The 18,748-nt window shown below is 43.9% G+C and overlaps 1 protein-coding gene across 2 annotated transcripts in view; it reads left to right on the plus strand.

Annotated features, from left to right (window-relative positions):
* LOC141165325 (chromaffin granule amine transporter-like) overlaps positions 1 to 18,748 on the plus strand; it is an 83,919-nt gene that overhangs the window by 56,754 nt on the left and 8,417 nt on the right. For both annotated transcript variants that reach the window (XM_073650927.1, XM_073650926.1), the window contains 7 exons: positions 509 to 552; positions 645 to 705; positions 786 to 881; positions 6,320 to 6,398; positions 6,492 to 6,543; positions 17,569 to 17,752; positions 17,919 to 18,052. In XM_073650927.1, the coding sequence (XP_073507028.1) occupies positions 509 to 552; positions 645 to 705; positions 786 to 881; positions 6,320 to 6,398; positions 6,492 to 6,543; positions 17,569 to 17,752; positions 17,919 to 18,052 (650 nt within the window). The remainder of the gene's footprint in view (positions 1 to 508; positions 553 to 644; positions 706 to 785; positions 882 to 6,319; positions 6,399 to 6,491; positions 6,544 to 17,568; positions 17,753 to 17,918; positions 18,053 to 18,748) is intronic.

The raw sequence follows: 18,748 nt of genomic DNA on the forward strand, positions 1-18,748 counted from the left end.
TGCCCCAATTTCTTTGACTGACCGGTCTTACCCTATACACACACATTTATCAATCTAGGGGATTGGGGAGGTGAGAAGCTCAGGGACCGGCCTCTGTCTAGTCATCTGAGACGCATGGTCCCACTTCACTGAAAATTCATCTGAGAAATTTCCAAAGAAATGAACTAATTAAACAATTCACTCATTAAATATTAAGGGTCTAACCATAATAAAATGAAGGAAACAGCCTGGACCAAAATACTACAATATATATAAATCAAATACATATTTTATTGGGTGTGTGCAAGACAAGGCTCCACCTCACACTCTGACGCGCGTTTCGCTAACGCTTCTTCAGGGAGTGGTTGAAACATAACCTTTACTAGGTACTAATTAAAATGAACAAACAAAGTAGAAATTGAAAAAAAAAATCTAAATAATAAACCTATGAGCAATTATTAATTTCTGATAATAGTATAAGGATTCAGAGTCATGATATGTCATCAGAATACTCTTCCTTGGTCCACAGTTCTTCAGCTCTGTATTCTCCGGCCCACCAAGTTTACTCCAGGGGTGAGTAAATTTTTAATTTTAAGAAAAAAAAATGATAAAAGAAAGCAGAATGACTAGATCTAAGTTGAATTTATGGTGTTGTTGCTCCATAGAGTATTCCAGCAACATCGTACTCCACACTCCTCACTGACCCTTACATCATGGTGGCTGCAGGTATTCCGGTTAAAATTGGGATGTGCATAGTGATGGGAAACCCTGTGCTTATATATTGCATTTTACTGTTTTCTATCTAGGGGCTCTTTGTATTGCTAATATGGCTATTGGAGTGATGGAGCCCACCCTGCCCATATGGATGATGGAAACTATGTGCTCGCCCAATTGGGAATTAGGTACGTGCTATGCCAAACTGGTTTCCAGGAACGTGCACATTATCAGACTACAATCTGTGTATGAACCTTGCAGCAACTATTCAGTTTCCTTACAGCACCTCCACAGGCGAAATCAAGTATTACATGGAAGCCTCTGAAATCAATTGGCTTTCTATATAATATATGAAGTCCTCCAGATGGAGAAATGCTACTTAGGGAGCTCTATTGAGGGTATGTACACCCACAGGGGTTCATTCATCAAAGCTTTTATGCCAGAAAAGTGGCGTAAAAGCTTTGAAAAGTCACATTTTTGTACAACGCGGAGTTGAACAAAAAAGTTTGCAACTTTTCATGCTTTGACATCAATTTGAATCAGGTTTGCCTAAATGAGTGGAGCTAGAGAGGAGCCGGGGTGGGAGAGGGTGTTACCATGCCTGTCTGTCCAATTCATGAAAAGTGGCGGCATTTTGTACAGTAGAAATGCAACTTCAGTTCCAGACTGGAGTATAATTTTTGGCGTGACACAAAGAGGAGCAAGCCATTCAGAAGTTGTGTCAAATTCATTCACCCTAAAAAGACATCAATCTGCCGCTCTTCTCGCACACCGTGCATTAAAAATGGGCAAAATAAAATCAATGAGTCTTCAAAAACCTGTCAGTAGTTTCAAGGTGTTTGAGAAGCACCAAGACACCTTCCATTTGGGAATCCGAAGGAAAACCTTCTTAAAGAATTCACCTTTCAGGTAAACCTGTTAGACACATTGTAGTCAATTGTTGACTTTTTTTGTTCTACAGACATATCCATTTGGTCAAATTCAAGACAGTGGTAGCCCTTCTGAACAGATTTGATTAATTGTTTGGATGTATAGCACACGTCCTTGTGAAAGTCATGATTCCCTGTGGAACTAAACTATGCATTACTTAAAGGGAATCTGTCAGTTGGATGAACCCTCCTAAGCCATCTATATGGTCATGCAGGTCATAGGGAGCTGAATAAAATGATGCCTTGATGTATGCGATCCGATGTCTTATTCCTGAGAAATCCACATTTGGAAGGCGAAGTCATGGAGAGATTTATGTCCAGCCCATAGATCTTAACAGATCATTTACATATTAGGAAAACTGAGAATTACTCTGGAATAATACATCGGATCGCAGATATCAGGGTATCATTTTATTCAGATTCCTATGACCTACATGTCCATATAGACGGCTTAGAAGGATTGATCCAACTGATAGATTCCCTTTAATCTGTTATTTCTATATACTGTACATATGGAATTCTTACAACTGTCTTTAAAGTGTTTTTGATAGATAAAAACCCAACTTCAGATACCCTGAGGTTATGTGCACACAATGTCTTTTCCAGGAAGATTCCACTGCAAATCTAGGAAACTGCCTGCTCTCTATAATAGAAGATATAGGAAAAATACAATGACAGCTGAGCCTCTGCAAAAATTACTGCTAAACCGCTTGTGCACCCTCTTCAGAAAAAAAGACGCTGGCCTTTTCCTGAAGCGGCTTTGTGAATGTTGGATTAAAAATGTCAGCTTGTGAAAGTCTTGTGCATATGGCCTCAGGCTATGAGGAGTTTTTAGAGCAGAAACTAAACGGAACTTTGAAACTTTAAGAGTTTCCATTTGGTGGCTATGTGCACATGACATGTTTAATCTGACAGCACTTCAGAAAGCTTCTTAAGGAAAAAAGTCGTAATTTTTGCACTCGTTTTCATGGCGGCACCGGCATCTTTGCCTATATCTTCTATTATACAGAACGAACAACATCCAAAATGAAGCCGCCGAAAGAATTAACATGTTACTTCTTTAAACTGCTCTAGGGTCCTATGCACATTGGTAGTTTCTGATCCAATAACTCAGTGAAAATGTGCACTCCATAGAATAATCAAGAACCCGCTCATTCTGTAGAACCTTTGCTGATAGAGTTTCCAGGCGGTTTCCTTAGTGGAGTTTATTTAGGAATTTTTAAACTGATCGGAAACTCTCTAAAATCCTGCCCAAAATCTTCACTCCAAAAACTCAGCTAGAAAGACTCAGCAATCTTTTTGGGGTACAAGGCTCCAAATTCATTAAGAGGCGCATGCAACTTAATGACTGCTGTATATAGAGCGGCGACTGCTCAGCATCACATTAAACATCTCCTGGAAATCAAACCACTTAATCAACCTCCAGCCCCCGAAATCTCATTACAGAAGCATTATCCACTTAAACCAAATTGTCCTAAGGTTGTGCCTATAATTATATCATTGTACGCCCTGTTAGCTGGGAGCCTGGAATATTTAACCATTTCATGACTGACTGGTCTAATCATGATAACAAAAACTCATCATATCTAAAAGCCCAAAATAACATCTATTAGGACTGAGAAGGTCATTGCACAGACCACAGTATCCCTTACTCTTATCAGACCTCGTAATCAGGCAGCGTACGTGCTGTGTCAGTTTCACATGTAGACAATGCCTTAAAGGGAATATGTCACCAGTTTTTTCCACCTAATTTGTGAGCAGCATAGCGTAGAGACAAAGACCCTGATTCCAGCGATGTGTCACTTATTGCGCTGCTTTCTGCAGTTTTGATAAAATCACAATTTTATCAGCAGGAGATTATGACCTGCCACCATGACTGATTTAGTAACTTGGTTAGTGATGGGCGAATCTGAATAGTAAAGACATCTACTGTCCGTGCACGGACCTCGATCAAGGACTTCCCATGGAAGTCCGTGTTACTGTTCTGGTTCAGCAGCCAGAACAAAACTTGTTGAAAGGCTCCACTACTGATGTCAGTAAGGTTATCGCAGTTCATAGCCAATGAACTGCGGTAACGTTACTGACGTCACCACTTGCAGTGTGAGAAATTTCTCACTCTGCAAGCGGTGATGTCAGTAAGGTTACCGCAGTTTATTGGCTATGAACTGCGATAAGCTTACTGACGTCCGCGCTCGTCGCAGCAGCCGGATTCACTACTATCGCTAATATCAGTGTGCTCCGGCAGCCGTGCTGAGTGGTCACATTACTGATGTCACTGCTCAGCACTGCATCCGGATGTACCAGAGTCAGGTATCATCGTGGGATGTCGGATGGATTAACGACGGACCCCCTTGGATTATTTATTTTTTAAAGGTAATAAATGTGTAAAAGAGGGCCGGGGAGTGCTTCTCTGTGTGTGTGTTTATTACTTTTGACTATGGGGTTATTAATGGGGGTCTTATAGACACCTCTCCGTTACTAACCCCTGCGCTTGATGTCAACGGACATTACACAGTTGACATCAACCCAAAACCATTTCCCCGCTTACCAACGCACCCGGGCAAGTGTCGAGGCTAAATGCCAGAATTGGCGCATCTAATGCATGGGGTGGCTGAGGGCTGGTGTTATTAGTCTGGAAGGGGGAAAATATCCATGGCCCCTTCCCACACTATTAATATTAGCCCACAGCTGTCTGCTTACCCTTGACTGGTTATTAAAAATAGGGGGAGCCCATGTCATTTTTTTGGGGGGTCCCCCCTTTTTAATAACCAGTAAAGATATGCAGTAAAGCCTTTCCCTCAGCTGGGTATTTAAAATAAGGGGGACCACATGCCATTTTTTCTTTTATTTCTTTATTTACTAGCTAAATATATGTACAGTAAGCTACACACGCACTGCACTATTTATATATCTCACTGACATATTTCTTACTATGCACAGGCGCTGGCTGGTGAATACTCTCTGCTATCAGCGAGAACAGGCGACACTGATGATAGTAGTAGTCATCAACTGACCCCTGACAGGTGGTAACCTTTTCACTGCCGGTCACAGCCACTGGCTTACATGCTGTGCTCTGTGTGACAGCGTGGGAACCCACAGTGGCCCATGATACCCAGTTGCTGTGACCGACTGTGACTTTAGTAAGGTTACCATCGGTCAGAGCCAGTGTTTTCCACGCTGTCGCACAGAGGACAGTGTGGGAACCGTGGGATGTTCAGGACCCCCATTCACTTGAATGGGGTTCGGGATCAAGTTCGGGAACCGTTCTGGTACCCGAACCGACTTTTATGCAAAGTTCGGCCGAAACCCGATAGACCCAAACATCCATGGGTCTGCTCAGCCCTAGTCTTGGTATCACCTTCAGCCTGAGCTCTTGTAGTTTCCAGCACCAACCAGAAGTGTTCAACGTCATGCACAGCTCATACTGAACAGGCTGCAGCTTCCACACATTACTCTGCAGCTCCAACACACAGACTGCTCAGATTTCCTAGCTGACCTGTGCAGTCTCCATTCAGAGAGAGACTCTGGCTTGTTTCTCTCCCAGCTACAGGTCAAATTTTGGCTGGTCACTCATCAGCTTCAACACACTCCACTCTGCTCAACATCCCCAGCAGACTGAGAGCTCCCAGGTGAACACAGGCCCTAGTTCTTAGTCAAAGCTATCCAGGTGCATCTAATCAAGACCTGCAGTGCTAGGATTTAACCCTAGTCTAGCTGGCTTCACTACAGCCCTTACATCATGCTGCTCACAGATGGGGGATGCAAAAAACTGTTGACATATTTCCTTTAAATCTAGCCTTAGATTTAACAAACTATTTTGATATGGAGCCCCACGAAGCCTGTAAGGAAATAGAGGCCTCACAGGATCTATGCTTGTGTCTGTGAGACTTTAGGAGACACTACTTCTACTAAGATTTGCGCACTGGAAATGGCAGTTAAGCTAGCCATATTCATTAGATTAGTGCCTGCCAAAACTACATCGTTTCGTACTTAGTACCTTTGAAAAAGCATAGTTCTCATGGTAAAGAAGCCTTGTCTCCTCTGGAGATTGAACCTTTTTTTCTCCAGGCGGATGAAATGTCTTCTTATCTTTTGAGGGGGTTTTACATGACACAGCTTTTGACCATACTTTTTGCATGGGGCATTTATGTACTTGTACTAGTTAGTCATGTTCCCTCTTTGACATCTCTTCTCGAGACTAAATGAATGTACGGTAATTCTTTTAGTCTTTCCTCATCACTTAGACCCTCCATGCCCCTTATCTGTTTTATGGCTCTTCTTTGTAATTTTACTAACTCCAGGTCATCCTTTCTATGAACTAGTGTCCAGAACTGAACTGCATATTCCAGATAAGGTTGCATTAACCTTTTGTAAATTGGTAATATTACGTCTCTGTCTCACGAGTCCATACCTCATCTAGTACATGACAATATCCTGCTGGCATGAGAAGCCACTGATGGACATTGCATGCTGTTATTTAGCCTGAGATCTACAGGTACACCCAGATCCTTCTCTACAAGTGACTCTCCTAGTTTTCTTCACCCTACTACATATGGTGTCTAAATAATATTAGTACCCAGATTTCCCCTTTTTTAGGTGATGAACTGCTCTCGGTTCCTTTTGTCGTGTTATTAATCATTTTTAATAACGCATTGACATTGACCCCACTGTATAAACTGCACAATTCACTTTAACAGGTTTGGCATTCCTACCTGCCAGCATCTCATACCTCTTATGCACCAACCTGTTTGGTATTTTGGCACACAAGATGGGCAGGTGGGTCTTTCTTTATTCAACTTTTACATGTTTAGTACGTCATAAAATACTGGACTAGAACTAAAGAATTACTCAGTCTTTTCTTTTTTTCAGGTGGTTGTGCACTTTCCTGGGAATGATAGTCGTGGGTATCAGTCTACTCTGTGTGAGTATAAGTTGCTCTATATATGATTAATGCATACCTGTTGTTTCAGGTAACTTTTCAGAATAATCAATCATGTCCTAGTACATGAGGAATAACACTATTTCTGGCCATTATATGACTTGTACCTTGCACTGCTTATGGGTTTTACCCTCTTTAGGCTCTCTCTCTAATTTACAGTTGTCTCTCAGCTAGTGGGTGGAGATTAGCTGCTATGATGTTTCCCGTGCATAATACAGAGACTAGAGAGATTCCTGTTCTCCTGTTTCTATGTAGCACATGTTCTGAAGTAGAAGCATCAGCATGGAGGACATTACACAGCACTTCTGAGCAGTGTGACTGTGAATCCAGCACTGAAATAAATTTGATAGAAGCTGCATTTGAATCGGCCGGTGTCTCTGTCAAGCATCTCATTGCACTGAGTGCTCCATCTTCCTTCTATCCCTCTGGCTCATCTGCACACCTGTTTTCCATAAGGCCCAGGGCTAAATGGATGGGTACATTTTCAACTTTACATGAGGTCCTACATGCATTAGGACTAGTGTTGAGCGATACCTTCCGATATCAGGAAATATCGGATCGGATTGGATCGGGCCGATACTTAAAAAGTATCGGATATCGCCGATTCCGATACCGGAAACCAGTGCAAGTCAATGGGACACAAATATCGGAATGAAAATAAACCCTTTCTTTCCTTGTAGGTTAATTCTACATGAAGGAAAACAACTAACAATAATGTAGAATGTATTGGGGGAGGTGATTGCCCAAATCGATGGGAACAGTGCTCACAGTGAAACATGAAAAGCCGGCAATTCAGCAGCGGCATACACCGGTACCCGACAATTTACAACAGAAAGAATAGAGCATCACACATAGATTAGATAGATAGAAACATGTCAGTCACATATATATGAAGTACAGGGACAGTGTTGCTTACTGTACTTGTCATTTAGTGTAAAGGATTTATTTAAAACAATAATAGTGTTTTCATGCACCGTCTCTTTAAAAAAGCCGGCCGGCAATTCAGCAGCGGTACCCGACAATTTAGAATAGAAAGAATAGAGCATCACACATAGATTAGATAGATAGAAACATGTCAGTCACATATATAAGAAGTACAGTGACAGTGTTGATTACTGTACTTGTCATTTAGTGTTAAAATAAAGGATTTATTAAAAAAAAAATTGGCGTGGGGTTCCCCGTAATTTTAGTCTCTAGCGGAGGTTAAGCAGACGGCTGGGGCAGATGTTTTTTTTGGGGGGGTCCCCCATTTTAATAGCTAGTAAAGGCTAGGTATTCAGCTGGGGGCTGATATTAGTAGCCTGGGAAGCTCCGTGGGTATTACCCCCTTCTCAGGCTTCAAACATCTGCCCCAGCCGTCTGCTTAACCTCCGCTAGAGACTAAAATTACGGGGAACCCCACGACAATTTTTTTTTAATAAATCCTTTATTTTAACACTAAATGACAAGTACAGTAACCAACACTGTTACTGTACTTCATATATATGTGACTGACATGTTTCTATCTATCTAATCTATGTGTGATTCTCTATTCCTTCTATTCTAAATTGTCGGGTACCGCTGCTGAATTGCCGGCAGGCTTTTTTATAGAGACGGTGCATGAAAACACTATTATTTTTTTAAATAAATCCTTTACACTAAATGACAAGTACAGTAAGCAACACTGTCACTGTACTTCTTATATATGTGACTGACATGTTTCTATCTATCTAATCTATGTGTGAAGCTCTATTCTTTCTGTTCTAAATTGTCGGGTACCGGTATATGCCGCTGATGAATTGCCGGCTTTTCATGTTTCACTGTGAGCACTGTTCCCATCGATTTGGGCAACCACTGTAATGCCACAACCACCATGGCTGTGGCATTAACGTCTTAAAAAATATTAATTCCTGCTATTCCATTTAATTGTAATGTAAGGGAGATAATGTAATGTCAGCACTTGAGCAGGAGAATTCTCTCACGCTGGGATGGCATTCTGATGACAGGCTGGATCACAGCTGAGCGCTGCCATCCTGCTTGTCATCCTTCAGAGACACTGCAGAGGGCAGTCGATACCCGATATTTCAGTATCGGAATGCTCAACACTAATTAGGACCCTTGATTGACAGGTTTTGGTTTGAATAACAGATCTTGGTTTGACTGACAAGCAATGTATGCAAATAGGGAATAACCTGTCATACAAGCCAAGCAAAGTGTGGATAAACTGAATAGGGTCTATGGGTGAATAGTTTTTTTTGTAACCAGAACAGGAGCCTGCCCAAACTATGGGCAGCATAAAACTTCTGCCAGGTACCCTTTAAAGCAGGGATGTCAAAATTAAAAACTTATACAAAGTCGCGGACCAACCAGTATACAGTATAAAGGGCTGCACATAGTCCTCCATACAGAATGGGCCCACATAGTCTTCCATACAAAATGGGCCCACACAGTCCTCCGTACAGAATAATGGGCGCCACATAGTCCTCCATACAGTATAATGGCCCCACATAGTCCTCCATACAGAATAATGGGCCTCACATAGTCCTCCATACAGTATAATGGCCCCACATAGTCCTCCATACAGAATAATGGGCCCCACATAGTCCTCCATACAGAAAGGGCCTACATATTCCTCCATACAGAATGGGCCCACATAGTCCTCCGTACAGAATAATGGGCGCCACATAGTCCTCCATACAGTATAATGGCCCCATATTGTCCTCCATACAGTATAATGGCCCCACATAGTCCTCCTTACAGAATAATGGGTCCCCCATAGTCCTCCATACAGAATAATGGGGTCCCCCATAGTCCTCCATACAGTATAATGGCCCCACATAGTCCTCTATACAGAATAATGAGCCCCACATAGTCCTCCATACAGTATAATGGCCCCACATAGTCCTCCATACAGAATAATGGGCCCCACATAGTCCTCCATACAGAATGGGCCCACATATTCCTCCATACAGAATGGGCCCACATAGTTCTCCGTACAGAATAATAGGCCCCATATAGTCCTCCATACAGAATAATGGGTCCACATACTCTTCCATACAGAATAATGGGCCCTCATAGTCCTCCATTCAGAATAATGGGCCCCACATAGTCCTCCATACAGAATAATGGGCCCCACATAGTCCTCCATTCAGAATAATGGGCCCCCATAGTCCCCCATTCAGAATAATTGGCCCCACATAGTCCTACATACAGAATAATGGGCCCCATAGTCCTCCATTCAGAATAATGGGCCCCATATAGTCCTCCATACAGTATAATGGGCCCCACATAGTCCTCCATACACAATAATGGGCCCACATATTCCTCCATACAGAATGGGCCCACATAGTCCTCTATACAGAATGGGCCCACATAGTCCTCCATTCAAAATGGGCCCACACAGTCCTCCGTACAGAATAATGGGCGCCACATAGTCCTCCGTACAGTATAATGGCCCCACATAGTCCTCCATACAGAATAATGGGCCCCACATAGTCCTCCATAAAGTATAATGGCCCCACATAGTCCTCCATTCAGAATAATGGGCCCCAGATAGTCCTCCATACTGAATAATGGGCCCCATAGTCCTCCATTCAGAATAATGGGCCCCACATAGTCCTCCATACAGTACAATGGGCCCCACATAGTCCTCCATACACAATAATGGGCAGACATATTCCTCAATACAGAATGGGCCCACATAGTCCTCCATACAGAATGGGCCCACATATTCCTCCATACAGAATGGGCCTATATAGTCCTCCGTACAGAATAATGGGCGCCACATAGTCCTCCATACAGTATAATGGCCCCACATAGTCCTCCTTACAGAATAATGGGTCCCCCATAGTCCTCCATACAGAATAATGGGGTCAACTTTAGTCCTCCATACAGAATAATGGTCCCCACATACTCCTCCATACAGTATAATGGGCCCCACATAGTCCTCCATACAGAATAATGGGCCCACATACTCTTCCATACAGAATAATGGGCCCCATAGTTCTCCATTCAGAATAATGAGCCCCACATAGTCCTCCATATAGAATAATGGGCCCCACATAGTCCTCCATTCAGAATAATGGGCCCCCATAGTCCTCCATTCTGAATAATGGGCCCCACATAGTCCCCCATACAGAATAATGGGCCCCATATAATCCTCCTTTCAGAATAATGGGCCCCACATAGTCCTCCATACAGAATAATGGGCCCCATATAGTCCTCAATACAGAATAATGGGCCCACATACTCTTCCATCCAGAATAATGGGCCCCCATAGTCCTCCATTCAGAATAATGGGCTCCACATAGCCCTCCATACAGAATAATGGGCCCCACATAGTCCTCCATTCAGAATAATGGGCCCCCATAGTCCTCCATTCAGAATAATGGGCCCCACATAGTCCTCCATACAGAATAATGGGCCCACGTACTCTTCCATATTAGTAATGGACCCCCATAGTCCTCCATACAGAATAATGGGCTCCATATAGTCCTCCATACAGAATAATGGGCCCGCATATTCCTCCATACAGAATGGGCCCCACATAGTCCTCCATACAGAATAATGGGCCCCACATAGTCCTCCATACTGAATGGGCTCACATATTCCTCCATACTGAATGGGCCCACATAGTCCTCCATACAGAATGGGCCCACATAGTCCTCCATACAGTATAATGGCCCCACATAGTCCTCCATACAGTATAATGGCCCCACATAGTCCTCCTTACAGAATAATAGGTCCCCCATAGTCCTCCATACCGAATAATGTGCCCCACATTGTCCTCCATACAGTATTATGGGCCCCACATAGTCCTCCATATAGAATAATGGGTCCACATACTCTTCCATACAGAATAATGGGCCCCATAGTCCTCCATTCAGAATAATGGGCCCCACATAGTCCTCCATACAGAATAATGGGCCCCACATGGTCCTCCATACAGTATTATGGGCCCCCACTTAGTCCTCCATACAGAATAATGGTCCCCACATAGTCCACCATACAGTATAATGGGCCCCACATAGTCCTCCATACAGAATAATGGGCCCACATACTCTTCCATACAGAATAATGGGCCCCATAGTCCTCCATTCATAATAATGGGCCCCACATAGTCCTCCATATAGAATAATGGCCCCAACATAGTCCTCCATTCAGAATAATGGGCCCCCATAGTCCTCTATTCAGAATAATGGGCCCCACATAGTCCTCCATACAGAATAATGGTCCCCACATAGTCCACCATACAGTATAATGGGCCCCACAGTCCTCCATACAGAATAATGGGCCCACATACTCTTCCATACAGAATAATGGGCCCCATAGTCCTCCATTCAGAATAATGGGCCCCACATAGCCCTCCATATAGAATAATGGGCCCCACATAGTCCTCCATTCAGAATAATGGGCCCTAATAGTCCTCATAGTCCTCCATTCAGAATAATGGGCCCACATAGTCCTCCATTCAGAATAATGGGCCCACATACTCTTCCATATTAGTAATGGACCCCCATAGTCCTCCATACAGAATAATGGGCTCCATATAGTCCTCCATACAGTATAATTGCCCCAAATAGTCCTCCATACAGAATAATGGGCTCCACATATTCCTCCATACAGAATGGGCCCACATAGTCCTCCGTACAGAATAATGGGCGCCACATAGTCCTCCATACAGTATAATGGCCCCACATAGTCTTCCACACAGTATAATGGCCCCACATAGTCCTCCTTACAGAATAATGGGTCCCCCATAGTCCTCCATACAGAATAATGGGGTTAACCATAGTCCTCCATACAGAATAATGGGCCCCACATGGTCCTCCATACAGTATTATGAGCCCCCACTTAGTCCTCCATACAGAATAATGGTCTCCACATAGTCCTCCATACAGTATAATGGGCCCCACATAGTCCTCCATACAGAATAATGGGCCCACATACTCTTCCATACAGAATAATGGGCCCCATAGTCCTCCATTCAGAATAATGGGCCTCACATAGTCCTCCATATAGAATAATGGGCCCCACATAGTCCTCCATTCAGAATAATGGGCCCCCATAGTCCTCCATTCAGAATAATGGGCCCCACATAGTCCTCCATACAGAATAATGGGCCCACATACTCTTCCATATTAGTAATGGACCCCCATAGTCCTCCATACAGAATAATGGGCCCCACATGGTCCTCCATACAGTATTATGGGCCCCCACTTAGTCCTCCATACAGAATAATGGTCCCCACATAGTCCTCCATACAGTAAAATGGGCCCCACATAGTCCTCCATACAGAATAATGGGCCCACATACTCTTCCATACAGAATAATGGGCCCCATAGTCCTCCATTCAGAATAATGGGCCCCACATAGTCCTCCATACAGAATAATGGGCCCCACATGGTCCTCCATACAGTATTATGGGCCCCCACTTAGTCCTCCATACAGAATAATGGTCCCCACATAGTCCACTATACAGTATAATGGGCCCCACATAGTCCTCCATACAGAATAATGGGCCCACATACTCTTCCATACAGAATAATGGGCCCCATAGTCCTCCATTCAGAATAATGGGCCCCACATAGTCCTCCATATAGAATAATGGGCCCCACATAGTCCTCCATTCAGAATAATGGGCCCCCACAGTCCTCCATTCAGAATAATGGGCCCCACATAGTCCTCCATACAGAATAATGGGCCCACATACTCTTCCATATTAGTAATGGACCCCCATAGTCCTCCATACAGAATAATGGGCCCCACATGGTCCTCCATACAGTATTATGGGCCCCCACTTAGTCCTCCATACAGAATAATGGTTCCCACATAGTCCTCCATACAGTATAATGGGCCCCACATAGTCCTCCATACAGAATAATGGGCCCACATACTCTTCCATACAGAATAATGGGCCCCATAGTCCTCCATTCAGAATAATGGGCCCCACATAGTCCTCCATACAGAATAATGGGCCCCACATGGTCCTCCATACAATATTATGGGCCCCCACTTAGTCCTCCATACAGAATAATGATCCCCACATAGTCCACTATACAGTATAATGGGCCCCACATAGTCCTCCATACAGAATAATGGGCCCACATACTCTTCCATACAGAATAATGGGCCCCATAGTCCTCCATTCAGAATAATGGGCCCCACATAGTCCTCCATATAGAATAATGGGCTCCACATAGTCCTCCATTCAGAATAATGGGCCCCCATAGTCCTCCATTCAGAATAATGTGCCCCACATAGTCCTCCATACAGAATAATGGGCCCACATACTCTTCCATATTAGTATTGGACCCCCATAGTCCTCCATACAGAATAATGGGCCCCACATGGTCCTCCATACAGTATTATGTGCCCCCGCTTAGTCCTCCATACAGAATAATGGTCCCCACATAGTCCTCCATACAGAATAATGGGCCCACATACTCTTCCATACAGAATAATGGGCCCCATAGTCCTCCATTCAAAATAATGGGCCCCACATAGTCCTCCATACAGAATAATGGGCCCCACATGGTCCTCCATACAGTATTATGGGCCCCCACTTAGTCCTCCGTACAGAATAATGGTCCCCACATAGTCCACCATACAGTATAATGGGCCCCACATATTCCTCCATACAGAATAATGGGCCCACATACTCTTCCATACAGAATAATGGGCCCCATAGTCCTTCATTCAGAATAATGGGCCCCACATTGTCCTCCATATAGAATAATGGGCCCCACATAGTCCTCCATTCAGAATAATGGGCCCCCATAATCCTCCATTCAGAATAATGGGCCCCACATAGTACTCCATACAGAATAATGGGCCCACATACTCTTCCATACAGAATAATGGGCCCCATAGTCCTTCATTCAGAATAATGGGCCCCACATTGTCCTCCATATAGAATAATGGGCCCCACATAGTCCTCCATTCAGAATAATGGGCCCCCATAATCCTCCATTCAGAATAATGGGCCCCACATAGTACTCCATACAGAATAATGGGCCCACATACTCTTCCATATTAGTAATGGACCCTTATAGTCCTCCATACAGAATAATTGGCTCCATATAGTCCTCCATACAGTATAATGGCCCCACATAGTCCTCCATTCAGAATAATGGGCTCCACATATTCCTCCATACAGAATGGGCCCACATAGTCCTCCATACAGAATGGGCCCACATAGTCCTCCGTACAGAATAATGGGCGCCACATAGTCCTCCATACAGTATAATGGCCCCACATAGTACTCCATACAGTATAATGGCCCCACATAGTCCTCCTTACAGAATAATGGGTCCCCCATAGTCCTCCATACAGAATAATGGGGTTAACCATAGTCCTCCATACAGAATAATGGTCCCCACATACTCCTCCATACAGTATAATGGGCCCCACATGGTCCTCCATACAATATTATGGGCCCCCACTTAGTCCTCCATACAGAATATTGGTCCCCACACAGTCCTCCATACAGTATAATGGGCCCCACATAGTCCTCCATACAGAATAATGGGCCCACATACTCTTCCATACAGAATAATGGGCCCCATAGTCCTCCATTCAGAATAATAGGCCCCACATAGTCCTCCATATAGAATAATGGGCCCAACATAGTGCTCCATTCAGAATAATGGGCCCCCATAGTCCTCCATTCAGAATAATGGGCCCCACATAGTCCTCCATACAGAATAATGGTCCCCACATAGTCCACCATACAGAATAATCGGCCCACATACTCTTCCATACAGAATAATGGGCCCCATAGTCCTCCATTCAAAATAATGGGCCCCACATAGTCCTCCATACAGAATAATGGGCCCCACATGGTCCTCCATACAGTATTATGGGCCCCCACTTAGTCCTCCATACAGAATAATGGTCCCCACATAGTCCTCCATACAGAATAATGGGCCCACATACTCTTCCATACAGAATAATGGGCCCCATAGTCCTCCATTCAAAATAATGGGCCCCACATAGTCCTCCATACAGAATAATGGGCCCCACATGGTCCTCCATACAGTATTATGGGCCCCCACTTAGTCCTCCGTACAGAATAATGGTCCCCACATAGTCCACCATACAGTATAATGGGCCCCACATAGTCCTCCATACAGAATAATGGGCCCACATACTCTTCCATAGAGAATAATGGGCTCCATAGTCCTTCATTCAGAATAATGGGCCCCACATAGTCCTCCATATAGAATAATGGGCCCCACATAGTCCTCCATTCAGAATAATGGGCTCCCATAGTCCTCCATTCAGAATAATGGGCCCCACATAGTCCTCCATACAGAATAATGGGCCCACATACTCTTCCATATTAGTAATGGACCCCCATAGTCCTCCATACAGAATAATTGGCTCCATGTAGTCCTCCATACAGTATAATGGCCCCACATAGTCCTCCACTCAGAATAATGGGCTCCACATATTCCTCCATACAGAATGGGCCCACATAGTCCTCCATACAGAATGGGCCCACATAGTCCTCCGTACAGAATATTGGGCGCCACATAGTCCTCCATACAGTATAATGGCCCCACATAGTCCTCCATACAGTATAATGGCCCCACATAGTCCTCCTTACAGAATAATGGGTCCCCCATAGTCCTCCATACAGAATAATGGGGTTAACCATAGTCCTCCATACAGAATAATGGTCCCCACATACTCCTCCATACAGTATAATGGGCCCCACATGGTCCTCCATACAATATTATGGGCCCCCACTTAGTCCTCCATACAGAATAATGGTCCCCACATAGTCCTCCATACAGTATAATGGGCCCCACATAGTCCTCCATACAGAATAATGGGCCCACATACTCTTCCATACAGAATAATGGGCCCCACATGGTCCTCCATACAGTATTATGGGCCCCCACATAGTCCTCCATACAGAATAATGGTCCCCACATAGTCATCCATATAGAATAATGGGCCCACATAGTCCTCAATATAGAATAATGGGCCCCACATAGTCCTCCATACAGAATAATGGGCCCACATACTCTTACATATTAGTAATGGACCCCCATAGTCCTCCATACAGAATAATGGGCTCCATATAGTCCTCCATACAGTATAATGGCCCCACATAGTCCTCCATACAGAATAATGGGCTCCACATATTCCTCCATACAGAATGGGCCCACATAGTCCTCCGTACAGAATAATGGGCGCCACATGGTCCTCCATACAGAATAATGGTGCCCACATAGTCCTCCATACAGTATAATGGGCCCCACATAGTCCTCAATACAGAATAATGGGCCCCACATAGTCCTCCATACAGAATAATGGGCCCACATAGTCCTCCATGCAGTATAATGGGCCCCACATAGTCCTCCATACAGAATAATGGGTCCCACATAGTCCTCCATACAGAATAATGGGCGCCACATAGTCCTCCATACAGCATAATGGCCCCACATAGTCCTCCTTACAGAATAATGGGCCCCACATACTCCTCCATACAGAATAATGGCCCAATAGAGGTGGAGGTTTTGCCATCGCGAGCCAAATAGAACTACCCTGCGGGCCAGATTTGGCCCATGGGCCGGAGTTTGACACTTACGCTTTAAAGGTATTTTCTTACTAAAATAAGAATATTCCATTCCATACAGATCAGTGGGTATCTGACTGCTGGGACTTACTCCAATGCTTAGGACTCCCACTGAACTACAGCTTTTCCCTGCTTCCGGCCACTTGATAACTAGGCCGAATGGACATCTGGTCCCCTTTTATTAGGGGACCAAGAGGATGAGCCTAAACCGATCATAATATTCTGGCATATCCTCGTATTAGATAGGAATCTGCCCAGCCAATCTGTATTCATGTCAGTTGGGCCATTGGTTTTATCAGGCAGGTAGCCAGAGTTGATCCCAGGACTACAAATGTATGCTTCCTTCGGTGTCCTAGTATGTCAGACTGGGGACCCCGAAATCTGAAATAGTGAATGGACACCAAGCAATAAAAAATGTTAAAGGCTACTTTTCTATTTAGGTTCCACTTGCTGTCAACATTTATGGTCTTATTGGCCCTAATGCTGGCATTGGCATCGCCCTCGGAATGGTTGATGCATCAATAATGCCCATCATGGGACAACTAGTAGATCTACGTCATACATCTGTGTATGGTGGGATATACGCCATCTCGGACATCGCTCTATGCATGGGATTTGCACTGGGTAAGATATATTTTTTATGTACTATTTTACGCATGTGATGTTTCAGACATCTATGTATGACACTGTACAGTAACTTATGAATGTCCTATCACTGTTCCTCGGCCTTTATATTAATATATTGGAAGCAGGCCTATAAAATAATATATTATGTAATCTATCATTTCAGGACCTTCAATCGGTGGAGCAGTTGCAAAGGCCATTGGCTTCCCCTGGTTAATGGTGATCACTGGAGTACTGAACATTGTCTACGCTCCTCTATGTTTCTTCCTTAGAAGTCCGCCAGCCAGAGAAGAGAAAATGGTGAACAATTTTGAGTTTTTATAAACCATACACAGGAAAAAATATATAATTTTTTTACATATAAAAAAATCCTAAACTAAGGGGCATCTATGGCTTATTCTCTGGTTCATGATGCAAGCTCTTGCCCTAATAGGAGACCTTAAGCTACTTCTTCCATCTTTCAATAAAAAAGAGGGACAACATTTGTGGCATATGCAACATCATTTTTTTACATTAAGTCAAGAGTCATATCCTGACTAATACCTGTCCATACACTCCCAATCCTGCCCAGTCCGTATTGTGTCCTTATACAGTAATATTCCTTCTTTTGGTGGTAAGATGATTTCTCTCAGTGGGGAAAACAAGATATTCTTGTAGTTATGATACCCTTTAATGGTTAACAAAAATAAAATAAATGATGTTACAAGGCAAGCTTTCAAGACAGCTTAGGTCTCTTCCTCTGGCATGGTATAACAAGATGTATGAAGAAACACAAATATATGCACACACAAAAAAACAAAGCAGATGCATAGTGGTACACAGAGTATGTTTGTTGGTACACAGTGATAGTAGTAATGTCCCCTCACAGCAGCAATGCCCCATCAGTGTCCCCTCACAGCAGCGATGCCCCCTCAGTGTCCCCTCACAGCAGCGATGCCCCCTCAGTGTCCCCTCACAGCAGCGATGCCCCCTCAGTGTCCTCTCACAGCAGTGATG

The sequence above is a fragment of the Phyllobates terribilis genome, unplaced genomic scaffold (assembly GCF_046119375.1).
Source record: "Phyllobates terribilis strain yellow unplaced genomic scaffold, ASM4611937v1 Scaffold_11__3_contigs__length_659146591, whole genome shotgun sequence".
NCBI classification, from domain to species: domain Eukaryota; kingdom Metazoa; phylum Chordata; class Amphibia; order Anura; family Dendrobatidae; genus Phyllobates; species Phyllobates terribilis.